General features: G+C 34.9%; 2 protein-coding genes across 2 annotated transcripts; one reads left to right on the top strand and one right to left on the bottom strand.

Moving 5' to 3' along the window:
• Positions 1-2,721: 2,721 nt before the first annotated feature.
• Positions 2,722-7,278, bottom strand: LOC128027715 (selenoprotein F-like). The gene is made up of 5 exons (XM_052615541.1): positions 7,162-7,278; positions 5,673-5,840; positions 5,346-5,409; positions 5,061-5,110; positions 2,722-3,355 (listed from the first exon to the last, which is right to left on the bottom strand). Exons 1-5 carry the CDS (start codon positions 7,207-7,209, stop codon positions 3,224-3,226), a joined length of 462 nt encoding a protein of 153 aa, XP_052471501.1. The 5' UTR covers positions 7,210-7,278; the 3' UTR covers positions 2,722-3,223.
• Positions 7,279-7,602: 324 nt separating this feature from the next.
• On the top strand, positions 7,603-19,218 carry LOC128027707 (heparan sulfate 2-O-sulfotransferase 1). The gene is made up of 7 exons (XM_052615529.1): positions 7,603-8,012; positions 15,105-15,337; positions 15,622-15,707; positions 16,163-16,301; positions 16,986-17,083; positions 17,163-17,320; positions 17,401-19,218. The coding sequence occupies exons 1-7, from the start codon at positions 7,889-7,891 to the stop codon at positions 17,625-17,627; spliced, it is 1,065 nt and encodes a 354-aa protein (XP_052471489.1). The 5' UTR covers positions 7,603-7,888; the 3' UTR covers positions 17,628-19,218.

Genomic DNA, 19,218 nt, shown 5'->3' with positions numbered 1-19,218 from the left:
CAGCCACTTCCTGCACTCAGAAAATGTATATCAGAAGTTCATATTGATATTGCTTTAAAATGCATTATTTCGGCGCGATATACATGATAATCAAAACCTAACAGATGTTTTTGGAAGAGTATTTGTGTTCTGAGCTAGAAAGCCCTATTCTGCAAAAGGGGGTGGGGAGCAGCAGCTCATTTTCATTTAAAGACACATGCAATTAAACAGCGTGTTTCTACTTCCACTTAAAATGTGCCTTTTCAATTATATAATAAATTATCTATTTTGAGCTTAAACTTTACAGACACATTCTGGGGACACTTGAGACTTATATTACATTTTGTAAAAAGGGGGCTAATAGGTGTCCTTTAAAGTTTCTCAAATGTTTTTCCTTCGATGAAGCTGTGTGTTCTGCATTTAATAAATTTTGTAGCTTTTAGTGCTTTTCTAAATGTGTTAACACAGTGTGCTTGCTTACCTCAACCAACCTTCAGAAAATTGTTTTCATATACAGTATACAGCTGCCGTGGACATGTAAAGGTGGGAAAAAGGAAAAAGTCGATCAGCAAGCTCTCACTGTCAGTTACATTCCACAAGGGTGTGCTATTAAACTGTGATGTACTTGTGATGTTGAATCCTTTTTGAATGTCAAGTTTAGGACTTTGAGAAAGCAAAGAAGTTACTAGACATTCTGGAAAAGGATGAATGGCACAGCAATTTGTCCAAGACCAGACTATCAAAATGAGCTTGTCTTTTCAATGCTCACTGATGACAAACTCTGTTAGAATATATTAAAAAAAGAATGTCTCTAAACACACTGTGTAAATCTGTGAAGAGCATGATGTGCCAGACATGCGGCATTAATCAGTGATTCAGAGCTACCTGCCAGCAGACATCTGCAGACTATACAAATTTACTTTACATTTTTTAAAGAAATGTGTACTACTGGTTATAAATTTGGCGCCAGTCTTTATTATTCAGCAAGGGTGCATTAAATTCATCAAAATACCAAAAGTAACAGTGAATATATTTGATGTTTCAAAATATTTCTATTAATAAATGCTGTTCTATGAGTTTCTATTCATCAGAGAATCCTAAAAAATGCATCACGGTTTCCACTAAAATATTAAGCAGCAAAACTATTTTCAACATTGACCATAATAAGTCTTGAGCAGCATATTAGACTGATTTCTGAAGGATCAAGTCTGGAGTAATGCGGAAAACACACACACACACACACACACACACACACACACACACACACACATATATATATATATATATATATATATATATAACCAAAGCCTCTGTGCAAGAGACTCCTTTCAAAAAAAATTGTATATGTATCTAATCTCAGCAAGCTGTATATCTTGGCCTGCTGTATATCACTGACTGTATATTTTCTATTATTTCATACATTTTTGTGCTAAAATGTATTTTTCATATAATATAACAAAGCAAATGTACAGGTGCTGGTCATATAATTATAATATAAAATATAATCAAAAAGTTGATTTCACTAATTCAATTAAAAAAGTGCAAATTGTATATTATATTCATTCATTACACACAGAAATGTTTATTTCTTTTAATTTTGATGTTTATAACTGACAACTAAGGAAAATCCCAAATTCAGTATCTCAGAAAATTAGAATATTGTGAAAAGGTTTAATATTGAAGACACGCGTCCCTTGTGTCAAGCTACTCTTGAACAACAGACAGAACCAGAAGTCTTGCATTGACTAAAGGCAAAAAGGACTGGATTGCTGCTGAGTGGTCCAAAGTTATGTTCTCTGATGAAAGTAAATTTCAGGGTCCCAGAGTCTAGAGGAAGAGAGGAGAGGCACACAATCCACGTTGCTTGAGGTCCGGTGTAAAGTTTCCACAGTCAGTGATGGTTTGAGATGCCATGTCAACTGCTGGTGTTGGTCCACTGTGCTTTCTGAGGTCAAAGGTCAACGCATCCTTTCTTTGTATTGGTCTTAAGTAATATTCAAATTTTCTGAGATACTGAATTTGGAATTTTCCTTAGTTCTCAGTTATAATCATCAAAAAAAAAAAAAAAAAAAGAAATAAACATTTGAAATATATCAGTATGTGTGTAATGAATGAATATAACGTCAAAAGTTTCACTTTTTGAATGAAATTAGTGAAATAAATCAACTTTTTGATGATATTCTTATATGACTAACACCTATACTTACTGTAAAAAAAAAAAAAAAATATATATATATATATATATATATATATATATATATGACCTTACATTGTTGTTCAAATTTGTAAAAATGAAATTACTATTCATTTATTTTAACAGTATAATTACTCAGATTATATTATTTTCTTGTTTAGACCTATGGTTTAGAAACTATATTTGAAACTCATCCAACAACTTGTCCAGCGAGTTCAACTAAAATATCTGCTGACATCTAGTGGCGAAAATATAAATATCACAGATTATGTGTGCTGCTCAAAATGTTTGTAAACTGAAGTAAAGCAATTTAATTATGACAATGAACTCTCGAGACTGTTATACAATTTATTCAGCTAACAGTTTGGTATTTATTAGTGCAGATTAAAAATCTAATATATACCAAGCCACCTCCCAAAATGGGAGAAGAAAAAAAAAGAAAAGAAAGATGAGATTTATGTATCAAATTATTTTCTTTTTTTGTCATTAACAATCAAATCACTTTAGCTATGAAATGACATAGGGAAAAAAAAGTGTCAAACAAAAACTTTAATATGAAAACCTGGTTTATTTGTCTGTGTGCTAATGATATTGAGTTTCAATTCAATTATTTAAACGAAGAGATTGCACCTTCTCTACTGGAGTAGAGCTCGAAGGTTCCCACCATGAGAACATGCTCAGAGAGTTACACAGGGTCTTCAGGCCTCACATTCCAGGGACTGGTTTACTGTCAGGCCTTCACTAATGTGCAAATCCACATAAACATGTGCTTCTGAGGAGTCCCCACAAGCTTTACCAAACCAGCACATACAACAGGCTTCACTCAGACACAAGCCGTAGAAAAGGCCACAGCATATCAACGATTCACAAATATGCAGCAGAAAAAATGTAAAAAATAAGTACAGTATGTCCTGATCACTTAAACCACAAACTGATACCAGACACCAAATTAAAAAAAAAATAGTTTTTAACATCCATTATTAAGCACAAAAATGAATTGCGGTCCTTTGATTGAGCTGAAAACTGGACTTTAAATATGAAACTGTGAGTCTAAATTCGTTCTAATTTCTCACTAAGAAATTCTTCAACGCTGTCTGTGTTCCACTTGAGGATGCTGAGCTCCTCAGCAATGTTCCCGTTATCGTCCAGCAGCTTTAGCACAGGGTCCGAGCCTCGAACATACTGGAACAAATGCAAACAGAACATCTAGAATTAAGCAGTGTATAAACCAATTATACAAGCAATACAATCTTTCTAGACCTATGTTAATATATTGTACCAAATAATTGTATTTTATATTTACACATACACTACCATTCAAATGTTTGTGGTGGGTGAGATTTCTTTTTTTTTTTTTTTTTAAGCCAAAACACATAAGAACATCGCGATATTGTGAAATATTATAACAATTTACAATTCAAATGCATTTTATTTGAATATATTTTGAAATGTAATTTCTGTGATGGTAATACTGAATTTTCAGCATTATTCCTCCAGTCTTCAGTGTCACATGATCCGTCAGAAATGATTTTCTACTGTTTGATATTTCTTTGATTATTCTAAATTCAAAACAACAGCATATTTGAAACAGAATTTGTTCATTTATACTGTCACTTTTGTTTGATTTAATATATTCTTGCTGAATGACAGTATTCATTTCTTAAAGGAACACTCCGACTTTTTGGGACTTTAGCTTATTCACAGTATCCCCCAGAGTTAGATAGGTCCATGCATACCTTTTTCATTTCTGTGCGTTCTGTAAGTGTTATTCGACGCACCCACCACTAGCCTAGCTTAGCACAAAGACTGGATGTAAATGGATACTGTTAGCATAGTAATCCCAATAAGTGACAAAATAATGCAAACATTTTCCTATTTACATGTTGTGATCTGTATAGTCACAGCGTGTACAAATAACAATGCTATGCGAGACAGAGGCCATTTTTAATCGTATAAATACTGGGAACTATATTCTCACTAGGCGTAGGAGCACAGCTAACGTTACTTGGGCGAAGTGGCTACTTGGGCGGAGTGATTAGCGCAGCACACGAGACACATTGTTGATGTTTCCGTAAACAAAACAAATGACTAGCTAGATGTGACTCGTGATCATGGAAGATTTCTCTGCCCTAATACACCCAGCAGTTGTCGGTTTTTTCCCCATTGTGACAATATCAACTGGAAGAAACGCCCCATGCCGAGTAAACCTAATGGTCAGCTGTCCACCAAGTAAGTGATTTTGTTATAATGATCACGAGCAGTGTGTTCATGACAACACAATAATAACAAATAAAGGGGATACACGGAGCCCCTATTCACGTAATAGTGTCACTACTAAGGTTATATTACATTAGCATGGCACTGTTACAGTATGGCTAATGTTAGTCATCTCAAAACATAACGGAACACTTACCACAGCAACAGGTGATCCAATTTGTACTGTCTTTATTATCGATGGGATGGCTGTATCCTTTAGCACACGTTTCATGGTCCGTGTGGTAACTTGCATTTTTTCAAAACAGTCGTCTACAGTAAAATGTTCAGAGCAAACAAAATACTTTGTGATAGTGTTTACAGGTGTGTTTGGATCTATTTCCAGTGCAAGTAGCCATCGATTCATCAGGTCAGCGTTTTGGGTTGGAATTCTATGAAACATCATAGTATTACCTGGTCTCCCCTGTACGGACTTATCTAACTCTGGGGGATACTGTGAATAAGCTAAAGTCCCAAAAAGTCAGAGTGTTCCTTTAAGTGATAATTTCTTTAAAAAAAAAAAAAACAACCTACAGGCTTTTGAATAGTAGTGTATGTCCATGCCCATGTTTATTACCTTTATGATTACATCTTTTTTTCCCACTATTAACTATTACCAGAAACCTTTTTTTACCTTGATCTGAAGACCCCTGAACATCTTTGGCTTGTCACTCCTGACAAAAGCTGAAGGAAAATAGTCACAAAAATGAGTGTTTTGTAACAGGAGAGCAAAAGTAAACACTCTAGTAGTCTGTTCCACACAACAACAGCTGAACTGCTGTAACAGCTGCTACAAGAAAAACACCCGTTGAAGCATTTCAAATTTATTTTGCTACATTTTCTATGCCATTTTTACATAAGCAGCATAAGAATTATTAAGTCTAAATTAGTCATATTTGAGGTCAAATCCCCAACCTACCTTGGACTTGAGGGAACCTCCCCAGTTTTCATCCACACACCTCAAGGATGGCTCCTGGATAGAGCTGTCAAAAAAAGAACAAATATGCATAAATATGGGTACAAACTATTTTCACACTGACAAAGCTAATTAATAAATAATACTGGTCTCTGTAATAATGACTTAATTAAAATCAAAAGATACGACACCAAATAATCAAGACCATGGCCTCTGGCTTGGATCTAAATATTTGTGCTTTGACAAAAACATTGTTTTCCTTAAAGCTCCAGAGCTCCATGTTCACTGTAAGAAAACGACCTTGTGATCTGGCACAGAGGCTGAACTCACCTTCCTGGACTCCAGCTGAGCCTCCTCTTGGCAGCACTGCCTGCAGGGCAGCTCTAACTGGCCCAGGCTGAACTGACCCAGGAGATCACACGAGCTGCACAGGAGATTGCTGGAGAAGCCCATCTCCCTGCAGGCCTCAGAGGAGAGCTCCGCTCCATAAGACGCCAGCTAAGTCAGGAAGATTTCAACCACATTTTACACATGAATCAAGCAGTAGATGCAATTCTCTAAGCACTTACACCAGTTGAGCTTTAAGTCAACATCTCAAACCTACTGGAAATTCTCAGCTGTTTTCTGAGAGCATCTTTAATCTAATGACCCTCAAAGGCAACGTCAGAGAACAAGGAAAATTAAGGGGAGAAGCACAGGTGCAGGAACTTGCAAGCTTTGGCTACACAGCTATGATAACAAGACTATTCTGTTAATAGCTAGTGGTTGACACATCTGCCTCCTAGTTACAAACGATGTAATTGAATAAAAAAAATAAAAAAAACAGTATAGCTGATACGTTTCTGTTTAAGCATAAACATCATTCATTTTGGAATGAAGGGAGATTTGAAATTTTGAGACCAGTGTTATTATAGTTAACTACTGAAAGTAAAATTTTTAACTGTAAAATAAACCTGTTGAAATAAAACTTAACTGAAATAAAAAAATGAAAAAAAATTCAGATAGTTGCCAAGGTAACATTATTTTAACTTGGAGAAAAATAAATACACACACACACAAACATATATACACATGCATACATACATACATATATACATATATATAAATTAAAATTATAATAACATTTTATATCTATGAATCTAACAATAACACTGTTTGAGAGTTTATAATTGAATTGCAATGACTTAAGAAATTGTGTGGACCTGGAATCTGATTGAATTTCATTTTTTATACCCCATAATATCGTCCTTTCTAAGTTTAATCAAGCCTTTATAGTAATTTGTTTCCTCTCCACACAAGATAATGGAGCAGCACTTCGTGAATCTGCTTCCTTGTTCAGAGCACTATCAGCTAACGTAACTTGGAAAATACCAAAAAACGGCAAATAAATCATACATCCACTTCTGTAAAGATAAAAACATATTTTACATAACTAATGTTTATTTAAAAAGTTTAGTAACGTTATATCTACAAGTTATTTGCAGGTGAAGTTAAACTAGTTAACGTAATAGTTTTAGAACTTAATCATTAACGTTACATATCATATGAAAACCACTGTCTCAAACTTTTTGCAGTAGGTTAGGTGCAAAGTTTGTTAATGTCACGGTAAGAAATTAAATCTGCGATATTATAGATTTGCATCACATTATATTTACACTATCTGCCGGATGAGCCACGTCATTAGCTAACATTAGCGAGCCGGCTAACCGGTGCATTGAACGTAAATAGTCCACATTTTACATAAACATGTGGATTACTTGTCATTCTTGAGTGTCTTCTTTCAAAGATGAAAATGTACGGATGTTGTTTCTTCACCTACCGTTTGTAATAATGGCAATAACCAAAGCAGGTACACCTCTCCCGCCATGAGTGTTTCTCTTCCACTCTTTCACTTGGCAGGAAGTGCGTCACACACACTGGGCTTATTAATAAAAGTCTTACCATAACCAGATAACTATTTGAAAAAAAAATATCATCTTCACCCTTGATTGAAATAAAGAGCAGACTGTTTTAAAAATTGGCAACAAAGGGATTTAACAATAATAGGTAGTCTTTTTAACTAAACTCAAGATATGTATCATTGCAAAACTGGAAATAAGGTAATTTTATGTGATCTCTTGCTTAATTGTATGCAATAAATATTTTTGAAAATTATAGGAAATATTTGTACATGATCTCTGATGGTGAATATTATGTGATGTCAGAGCAGTGAATGTAGAGCAGTCGTATTTGAGTGAAGTGAGATTCTCCAGTCACAGAGCGACAGCTGATCCACGAATGCGCATGCGCACTGACACAACGTGCCTACACTTCCTAGCATTGAACAACAACTGAACATCCACTCCAGCTGCTTCTCAAGTGAGGGATAGTCTGAGCTGATCGGATTCAATAAGCATACAGCATTTTGTGCTGAACTGGTTTTGTAGTTGTTCGTGTTTATATTGGACTCTGGGAATCATGAAATAGCAGCCCTGCTCGTTTCATCCATAAACTGAGTGTCATAAAGTTATCTATCACGGCATGTCCTCTCTGTGCTGGATTTTTTGATGGGGTTTTTAAGGTTAAAGATGCCGCCGAAGTTTCAGCTCCTGGCTCTGTTGGCCTTCGCCATTGCGATGATCTTTTTGGAAAACCAAATTCAGAAGCTCGAGGAGTCGCGGGGGAAGCTGGGTAAGAACCTTTCCTTTCTAAGAAGGTGTCTTGAAATCATTTGTAGACTTGACAACATTTTCGTGGTTTGATTTGTTTCCCCCGTACTATTTTAAGGGAGGTAATGATCATTGGTGTGTATGTTTATACTACATGGTCCATCATGTCTCAGGCAGCAGCTGGATTTTAATTCAGGCAGGACCCAGTATCAGTTTTGACTCTATTAGTTGTGCAGTGGATATTTTCCTTCGTCAGTACTCAAGCATGTTGCTCAATTATGCTTGAGTCTTCAGGGACAAAAGAGGCAGAAGAACTGAGGGACAGCTGAAGAAATAAAAGCTTGTTTACAAAGCATTATTTTGGATTAATCTATACAACATGTTTGCTAACATTCTCCAGCTTATTGTGCGTGTATTTTATTGCCCATAAATATTGCTCAATACTGTTAAATATAAAACCACAATTATTTAGTTATAACTACTGACCAATACAAAAAATCACGTCAATGAACGAATTAATTTAAATTACAGTGTGCTTTCAAACTGATTTTCACCTCCATCAACTGAATTGTTACCACAGTCAGAAAATCTTTGTATTGACAAAATCGCCATCAACACATATTAAATTAATTTAGTCATAAAGCCATTTCTTTTTTCCCCCTTACTGTTTCTAGTTTTTAACAGGACCTGATTAGAACTAGAGGAGTTATCAAAATATCTGGGTCTGTACGATTTTCACATGTAGACTAAACTAATATTTATAAAACTGATGTACTATTCATATCATTCAGGTATAAGAAAGATTTATGAAAGATTTATGCAACAACTTTTAACCATTTAAAATGTTGGGGCTCAAGATTAATTTTATTGAATAAGATTGCATTCAGTTAATCAAAAGATGTTTATAATGTTACAAAATACTTATATTTAAAAAAAAAAATTCATATTTATATTTTCAAATATCATAAAAAAATTCTGAAGGAAACATCACAGTTTCCACAAAAAAATTAAACCGCAAAGCTGATTTCAGCACTGATAATAATAAGAAATTTTTCTTGAGCAGCAAATTAGAATAATTTCTGAAGGATCATGTGACACTAAAGACATTGTAATGAAAATTCAGCTTAACCATCACTGGAATAAATTACATTTGTATAAAAAAAAGCTATGTTAAATTGCAATAGTATTTCTTAATATTACGGTTGTACTGTGCAAGAAATACAGCCTTGGTGAGCTTCTTTCAAAAATGTTAATGTCTTACCAGCCCCAAACATTTGACGTGTCGAATGTGAACGAGTTTGCATGTTTTCATTGCAGGAGGAAATATAGATATCGTATATCATGAAAATATATGAATATAATTACCTACAATTATACAAACTGTAGAACTCACAAGAGCTAAGTGAACAGTTGAAGCAGGTGAAATGGCTGAAAGTAAAATTATATATATATTAAACGTTTTCATAAATATCATTACTCTAGTCTTCTGTCACATGATCCTTCATGTTCGAATCTTTGCAAAATGTGTATATATATGTATATATATATATATATATATATATATATATATATATATATATATATATATATATATATATATATATATATATATATATATATTTATAATATCATCAGAATTAAAAGAACCAAAGACTAAAACTACTTCAGTCTGTGTGTATTGAATTGATTTAATACACGAGTTTCACAATATGAGTTGAATTACTGAAATAAATGAACTTTTCCATGACATTCTAATTTATTGAGATTCAGAATATATGCTAAAATATTTATTAAAAGGTAAACAAGGAAACATTTTGCCATATAAACTTTTTTTTGCACTTTTTACAAAATAATGTTTGTGACAGTTGTGCTTTAAAACGTAAAATCAGCCGCTTATGTTCGTGTTTGTCCATCACTAAAATACAATGAATTATAATTTACGTAAAAATCCCAACTTTGTGCTAATCCGCAGCCCCTTATAGAAATATGAATGCTCGGCTCGCTAATGTAAAATAGTTCGATTCAGCCTGAAGAACACAGAGGTGCCATCACCAAGCATTTATTTGTAAACAATAACTTTATGTAACTAAAATGACCGGTTATTACATATAATAAGTTACGATTGTAGAGTTATAGCATATAATATTTCTGTAATATGGCCAAATCACTTACAAAATCGTACACAAAGGAATGCGCATGATCATGCTTCAAGCGTCTACACCAATAAGATTTGCTGTTTTATAAACCAATAGAATTAGGGGTGGGCACTGGGCAGAGTGAAATGTCACCATGCCCCAATGTGTTGCCCCGCCCCATCGGACAGGCTGCACTCTGGGGCTATACTCGGGATATCTGGCTATCGATTTTGTGAGCGCTGATAACAGTCTGTCTGTGGAACTAAAAGGTTTTCTGCTTATTACAGTACATCTAATCTATTGTAATGAACAAAATCAGTTAATTTAAACATCTGTGAAGTACATGTGTCAGCAGGGCTTTTGTATTTTGGTTGAGTGCTGTGATTCCAAACACAGGCCACATGTTTAACTTGTGACGCGTCAAAACCACCTGCCTGAGTGATCGGATATGGGCTATTTCATGTCAAATACAGGCTATTCCAAATGCTTCACCGTTTGGACTGTAACGCATCATACCTGTTTCACAGCACCTCCACAGAGATGTATCTCTGCCATATTCATTATAGTTATTATAGTGCTTTGTATGTTTGAATGAGCAACATTCTTTCCATTAATAATAGGCAAGCTGCTGTTGTTTGGGTTAGCTGGTTCCCATCATCCACACTGAGTTACTCACATCACCTAACAGCTTTTTGGTCTATGAATAGCTTCACAACTGCTGGGGAATATGAGACCTGTTAGCAGGCGGAAAGGTGAGAGGAAGGTTTTCCATCTGGTTAGACCTGGAGAAAGCTATCAGTCTCAGCACTGCAGAAATTGATGGTGTTTTTGAATCTGTCATCTGGTTTGAGAACAAATGGAGTCTCTAGCACATACCTAGTGTAAACTGTTTGATTCATTTGACTCAATATTTTAACGGTGTTTTTACTGAGTATATGTTGTCACATTTTGAAATGTTGATTTATTATTGTTCCATTTGCTCTAATGATGGCATCTGACATATACTTTCACGGTTCATGAGCATCGGAAAGTTATTTGATATCTAACCTGATAGTAATTTGTCTCCATGTGCTAATAGAAGTTCTGGGATTCCCTTTGAACATGTTTCAGATCGTACTGTGAGCCCTGATGGGACTGTGGAAAAAGCAAAGCCTATGTGTTACAGCTTGTAGGGTTGTTTGCCATTAATTCGTTTGGCATTTTTGAACAATATAGGTTAATCTTTATTTTTTAAATTGTGTTCATTGAACAGTAGGTATGATTGGGAACAACTTTTTTACGTTTATTACGCCGGCTCAACATCGAGATGTCTGTCAGCTATCAGCAATGGACGTTGGCATCGTCTATCGACCCAACCCTTATGGCTTGGCACCGGCACATTGACTACTGTTCATGTTTAGATCCAAAGTAGCCGTGTTTATGATGCTTAAGGACTTTGAATGCGTTATTGATTGTGGAAGGTTTTAGAGCAGTGGATGACATAGACTAAACAAATACTTTTGTAGCCTTTTATAATTTTTTGTAGATTTAGTGTGCATTTTTAATGTTTCATTTAACAATCAAACTATTTCTTATTAATATATATAAATTGCCAACATTTACACTACCATTCAAAAGTTGGTGATATGAAGTCGTCTCTTAAAGCGGCATTTATTTTATCAAAAATACAGTAAAAACAGTCAAATTGAAGTATTATTACAATGTAACTGCAAAAAAAAAAAAAAAACTTTTTACAATTTTAACTGTAAAAGAATGTAATATTATAAAATGTTTATACATTTATTTTGTTTTTGTGAAAACCTGTATCTCTATCTCAACTGTAAATCAATTGCTATTCTGTGGTTTACAATATAAAAGAAAGCCATTATAACATTTGTGTAAAAATGTAGAAACATTGGACATAAATATGGGGTACTATTGTGCAGCAGCAATCATCATAACAAAAAAGGAACCTCATCGCAAATCTATAGGGCCCCATTCTTATATTTTCCCTGGGGCCCCCAAATCACTTAAAATTCACCCCTGCATACTAATCTTACATATCAATAGCAAATCTCACACAAACAACAGTTATTGGTGTCAGTTGGTACATCCTGTTGTGTGTAACCAGATGGTACATAAACTGGGGCAGATTATGAGCTCAATGCTTTACTAACTGTTTATTAAAACTTCAAAGCCCCCCTGAATACCAGAGGCATACAGCTGCTTGCATTTCTTAGTCTGTTTTTATGGTCTCTTTGTACGCAGGACATACTTCAGGCCTGTTTTTCTTTTGTTCTTAATGCACTGCACAACTCCATTTCTCTTTCTCAGCCTTGGTCCTTCTGCCAAGGCTGTAAATGGCATTGTGTTATGATAATGCAACTTCTGGAGCTAACAAGCTTGAACATAAACTGACCCCACAGTGACCTCCATGTAGAGTCTCTCAGAGGCAAACATTACTCAAATAATGTATTTGTTCTATCTAAGGAAAGACTGTAACCTGATTTGAATCATTGAAAAGACATCAGTCAGAGTATAACTTGTCAGGTTTGGCAGCTGACTGCAATAAATCCTCTTCTCCTCCTGAGCAGCCTGACACTTGTAGATCTTAAATTTCATTTCCCTCATCTTATTATTTCTGGCCTTTACTGGAACAAGACACTCAACTTTACCATTAACATTTTTCATTTCACATTTATTATATTATATGTTAAGTTTTGTATCTGTTCATGGTTCATTAGGGGTTTAATGATATACCAGTGCCTCTAGTTCGTATCACGGTTTTGGAGCGTCGGTTCGGTACGGTTCTGTTTGCTGTGTGGTTAGGGTTCATTGCATGACACCAGCAATGCTAAAGAACACTAGATTCACTTTTAACTTAATAATAATAATTATAACAATAATCATTGTACTTCTGAAGAGTTGCTTATCAGAGAACTCAGTGTTGTAAAGGCCAGTAGAAGTGAAAATCAACTGTCTTCCATAGCATCAGACACACACTGTCAGCCTGAGGGTCTTCTTCCTGCCTGTCTGTTTTCACTCAGGATAATGCATCAGTTGTGTGCTTATTAAGTAGGAAATATGTAAAGAGTAAGGATACAACAATGTATCGGTCACCGATTTTTATCCTATAAACCTATATAGGTAAATAAACCTATATTTACCTATAAATTCAGATGACTCTTTTGCCGTAAAATTTCCCATCACAGTTCATCACACAAAGAACAAACAATTTTTGTTTAGAGGTGAATTACTACTATTAAAGGGTAGATTTTGATATTTTATTAATGGGGCCATAATTCTTTATGTTTAGTCTTCATTTTACCGGAGTGTTCTTTTTCTCTTCACGATTTTATTGGAATAGTTTTACCCAAAAATGAAAATTTGCTGAAAATCTACTCACCCTCAGGCCTCCCAAGATGTAAATGAGTTTGTTTCTTCATCTGAACAGAATTGGAGAAATTTAGCATGACTTGTACACCAATGGATCATATGCAGTGAATGGGTGCTGTCAGAATGAGAGTTTATACATTACAATAATCCTCATGATGGACTGTAGTCCATCAATTAATGTATTGTAAAGTAAAAAGCAGTGTTTGTAATAAATCCATAATTAAGACATTTTAACTTAAAAACAAGTCCTCTATCCATAATATTGCTTTCTCCATTAAAAAAGTCATCCCGTCTGAATCAGGAGAGGAATATGCTTAAGCAAAAACTGTTCTAAATCAATATGTTTAGTGGATTTTGATGTGAGAGGACAAAAGGACTTTTTATTGGAGGAAACATTCTTATGGAAAAGAGATGATTGTGGCCAGAAGTGATGGTTTAAAGCCAGAACACTTAATGATGGATTTGTTTCTTACAAACATGAAGCTTTTTACTTCACAAGATATTAATTAATGGACTGGAGTTGTGTGGATTACTTGATAATTATCGTGATGTTTTTAGCAGCTGTTTGGACTCTCGTTCTGATGGCACCCATTCACTGCAGAGGATCCATTTGTGAGCAAATGATATAACACTAAATTTCTCCAAATCTGTTCCAATGAAGAAAAAAACGCATATTCATTTTGGCCAAAGAGTGACTGTTTTTTTGTTCGTTTGTTTTATAGCAAATTTACCTTTTTTGAGTGAATTATTCCTTTAAAATGCCATTTGTAGGGATATTCCAAATGAAAGTGAACTACTGAACCCTTCCAGAAGTCCGTTATCGAAGGAAACATGCGATGGTCACTTTATAGATGTTGATTTCCATTTATGATCATGTGATCTTCGGTTAAGATGTGCATGCAGCGGCCATTGTGTCTGCAAGACTGCAAGTGCACGTGAAGTGTCCCATTTGGGAGAGGGCATAGAACATTGGTGGGCATTATGCAAATGTAGCCGTCACAGAAGTGGGATTCGAATTATTAAAGACTCGTTTAATCTGATCAAAGTAGATTCTTTCTCTTGGGGGACAAAAACTTTATTTGTCGTGCACTTTCGGCTTTACAACTTTGCAGAACATTTACATTCAAAGCTACATGACAATATTCAATATTCGAAATGGCATAATAGGGGCACTTTAAAAAGAAATACTAATAATAAAAAAAATAGATTCTGGCAAATACGGTGTTTTTTTAACTTTGTCAAAAATCTATATTTGAAATATAATTAAATATATGAATTAAATTGGAACATAATTGTTATTGTCAAGTATAAGTTCCCACTTGGGATTTGTAAAATTATTATTATTATTATTTGTATTAATATTATTATTATCTTAAAGCCTTTTTGTGCAAGGTCACTGAGCCCACATGCTCAAAATCATGTAACTGCAATGTATAGTGCTGAAATCGAATAAAAGACATTTTCTTTTAGGAGATAATTATTCGTCCAGTATTCTTTGCAATTTTGCTCCTTCAACATACAGTACTTGTAGTATTCCTTTTTTTTTTTTTTGTAGTATTGAATTTTGTATTAATGTCTCCTCATCTTCTCCGCCTCCATTGCAGAACGAGTCATTGCCAGACACGAGGTACGAGAGATTGAGCAACGGCACATTCAAGAGGGGGCGAAGGTGGCCCTGGTCGAGGAAGATGATCTGGTGGTCATCTACAACCGAGTGCCCAAAACAGCCAGTACCTCCTTCACCAACATCGCCTACGACCTGTGCAACAAGAACCACTACCATGTGCTGCACATCAATACCAGCAAAAACAATCCCGTCATGTCTCTTCAGGATCAGGTCAGTTTTGATTCACTTGTGCATGTTCCCATTCACAGCCATCCAGACAACAGATTATCACGCTGGACCGTTTCCATTTACTGAAATGAACCAAACAGCCTCTAAATGACACAAAGCATTTCCTTAATAGTGCACTGCAGCAGATGTTATAGTATGATGGCTTTATATTATCCTGAGGCATTAGGGGACTTAAAGTTGGCAATCATTAAACTGTTGATTGTTTTTTCAGAGCAAATCCTTAAGGGATCTGTTTTGTATTATATTTTTCTAAATTCATGTTTCAGGTACGGTTTGTAAAGAATGTGACGTTATGGAAGGAGATGAAGCCTGCGTTCTACCATGGACATGTTTCCTTTCTGGACTTCACCAAGTATGCGTTATGTGCTCCTGTCATTTTGCTATTTCAACCTGTCGTGGTCGATGTGTTTTGCCAGAGTAATTCTGTATAGAGTGGTTTCAGCTTTTGCATTCAGTGCCAACATCATTGAAAGATGATTTGCCAATGTTCTGCATCACTAGAATCCTACATTAGCCACTCATTCATTCATATCCATTGAAAGGATGTTGTTTTACATTCCCAACAACCCAAAAAGGAGTTTAATGCTGCTGACTCCTGGTGGCTATGAAAGGAATTGCAGCAAGCCTCTCACAGCTCATTATAAACAATACAATCATATTGTTAGTTTCGAGTGTTGTGCGTCTTCCCATACCTTACCTACATACATGAAGCAACTATTTAATTATGCCTAGATGCCCCAAATATGTGTTAGCCTTATTATACTAATACAAATACTAATACCAGTCCCTTTCCCATTTCATTACCAGATTTGGAGTGAAGAAAAAGCCTATTTACATAAATGTTATCCGGGACCCTATTGAGCGTTTGGTGTCTTACTACTATTTCTTGCGCTTTGGTGATGACTACAGACCAGGCCTGCGACGCAGAAAGCAAGGGGACAAAAAGGTGAGTCTGGTGGTTCAAGTGTTCGATGAAGTTACTTCGTCTACTTTTATCCTATTGTTAATTTTTATGAATTTCACAACTATAAGGTACCTAGGTTTGAGTTCACAAAATAAATAAATACATTGTGTTAGTAAATAATTCTTACAAAATAATAATAATAATATTATTATTATTAGAAAATTTTATATTAAATATTTTAATATTATTATTATTTTGTTTAACTGTTTAATTTAATAATCTAAATATCATTATGTAAAAAGTACAAATACAATTTAAAGTTATATTCTTAAATAATACAATTATAAATTATTATTACTATAAATAATGATTAAATTAATGAAAGAACTATGAGATTCTCTTTGAAGTGTATTTTTTAGCTTTGATAACTTGAAAAGTTAAGTAAACTTGAAAGTAAAGTAATTAGTAATCGGATTACTTCTTAAATGCAGTAATCACTTACGTAATCAGATTACAATTTTAAAGAAGTAATTAGTAATCTGTAGTGGATTACTTTTTTTGAGTAACTTTCCCCAACACTGGACATGGCGTTACAAAATAAAAAATAGTGATAAAACACTATTACTTCCATTACTATAACCACAAAATGATCTTCTTTGCTTTTAAAATAAAGCTTTTTTGGCTTGTTTCTTGCACGCTGAACTCAGAGATCTGTGTGTGTTTCAGACGTTTGATGATTGTGTAGCTGCTGGAGGATCTGACTGTGCTCCAGAGAAACTGTGGCTTCAGATTCCCTTCTTCTGTGGTCATTACTTTGAGTGCTGGTAGGCTCTGTCTTTCTGAGTAATTCAGATCTACCACTTTTAGGACTCTCGGTACATTTTCTCAATCACCTTTCCACAGGAACATTGGCAGCAAATGGGCTTTGGAGCAAGCCAAATACAACCTGGTGAATGAATACATGTTAGTCGGAGTGACGGAGGAGCTGGAAGACTTTGTTATGATGTTGGAGGCAGCCCTCCCTCGCTTTTTTAAGGGAGCCACAGAGCTCTTTCGGACAGGTATGTTTGCAGAGAGAAAGTCCTTACAAATCTATTAGATAATGACTGTTTTTGTTAAATGTTTGTGTCTATTTCTAAAGGGAAGAAGTCGCACCTAAGGAAAACGAGTGAGAAGAAGCCGCCCACAAAAGAGTCTATAGCCAGACTGCAGCAGTCAGACATCTGGAAAATGGAGAATGAGTTTTATGAGTTTGCACTCGAGCAGTTCCAGTACGTCCGGGCTCACGCGGTGAGAGAAAAAGATGGAGAACTGTACCTACTGGCACAGAACTTTTTCTATGAGAAAATCTACCCAAAGACTAGCTGAGACTCATAACGCTGTACGCTGTGGTCAGAAACACTGGAGGCAGGATTCAATACGTTCTGCCTGACCGCTCTCCATCTGGAAGAGTGCATTTAGAGCAACTGAAACTAGTCCGTGCCACAGGGAAGAGTCTTGGGGCCAAATACCTGTCAAGAGCTTTATCCCCCCAATACATATCGTCTCAAAGAAGGCTTAAAAGCTCTCTAATGCGCTTTGCAAGTGACTGAGGTCTTGTTCGTGTCATTTTATCAAGACAACCATCACCTTTCTGCCATAGGGATTACATACAGGTGCTGCCACATTTCAGAATGTTTTGTTATTGTATTAATTTAATGCTTTAATGTTTTTTTGTTTGTTTTTTTTTGACTGATTAATGCTGTTTTGGGAGTTTTTACATCTTATTTTAAAGTACCGATGACTACTAAACATTCTTGAAGCTCTTTATCAAGCTGAAAGAATTTGTAATTTAATAATAAATGAAATGAGGAATGCTTTAATTCTTTGACTTTTTAAAATGTTGAACTCATATGTCTTGTCCTTGAAATACCAGCATTTTTTTGTTGGTGAAAAAATTATCCACATTTGCCGCTTGCTATTTTTAAAACCGAACCCAGTCCTGCTTTTTTTTTTTTTCAGCAATTGCAGGTAATATATTTTAAGCTACAATTATATGTAAAACTGGTCATAAAAGTTACAGTTGGACCAAAAAATGTAATGTATGGGAGGATAAAGAATTGAAGTTAAACTGCTTATCTGCACGTGGATCGTTGTACTGCTGGTGGTTCTTGGTAAACGGCAATTATTTTGTTTTAATTTGCTTTTATATAATTTCTGACTGTATTATTTTGATTGTTTGATAAAACACTTTTTTTCAAGGACTTCTCATAGCAACATAACATTAGTCTGCTGCTTTGATTCCGAGATCATGGACTGTAAATGTGTTCATTGAAAGAAAGACTCTGAATTCATCGAGACTGTGCCTTTTTCCCTAAAACACAGAGCTGTTATTATAGCCAGTGTAAATATGACTTGACGTCTCGGCATATAAATTGATAAGGAATTGTTTTACAATTTGAAATGGGTACAGTTGCATTGATTGTCATTATTAATATCAGTGTGCAAATGGGCAACCATCATATGAAATTGTTTGCCTTGTTGATGGTACTACAAGAGTGGAACTAATGAATTTTGAAAATGGAAATCTGCGTCCTGAGTACAATTCCGGTGTTTATGTATCTTTTCTAAATGCACATTTGTTCATGAAATGGATGCTGGATTGCAGTTGCCCCTAAAGTCTTCAAGACACAATAAGTAGAACAGTAGAATATGTACAAAATATTATAGACGTTCTCGTAGATATTTTTTGAGTATCAAAACCAATATGTACTGTATAAGAAACACTAGAGTAACCTGTACATATACGTTGTATTGGTTTTATATCTCTATTTCGCAGTACCATCATGTGAGCCTGTATTTGTTTTTGTTTTGTTTTTTAAGTAATGAAACTCCAGGAGCTTTGCTTTTTTTTCTGCTGTCGTGGATTTGAAAACCGATTTTTGGATATGTCAGCCACAATAAAAATAGTTTGATTTTC

Source organism: Carassius gibelio, chromosome A2, assembly GCF_023724105.1.
Source record: "Carassius gibelio isolate Cgi1373 ecotype wild population from Czech Republic chromosome A2, carGib1.2-hapl.c, whole genome shotgun sequence".
Taxonomy (NCBI): Eukaryota; Metazoa; Chordata; class Actinopteri; order Cypriniformes; family Cyprinidae; genus Carassius; species Carassius gibelio.
The sequence above is the reverse complement of the archived record's forward strand: the minus strand, read 5'-3'. Positions and strand labels throughout refer to the sequence as shown.

What these genes read in the sequence shown, in the direction of transcription:
- LOC128027707 (XM_052615529.1), top strand. Translation starts at nt 7,889, where the DNA reads ATGGGGTTTTTAAGGTTAAAGATGCCGCCGAAGTTTCAGCTCCTGGCT. An exon ending in GGTCATTACTTTGAGTGCTG is followed by an intron (nt 17,084 to 17,162) that starts GTAGGCTCTGTC and finishes ACCTTTCCACAG; the next exon opens with GAACATTGGCAGCAAATGGG. An exon ending in CACAGAGCTCTTTCGGACAG is followed by an intron (nt 17,321 to 17,400) that starts GTATGTTTGCAG and finishes CTATTTCTAAAG; the next exon opens with GGAAGAAGTCGCACCTAAGG.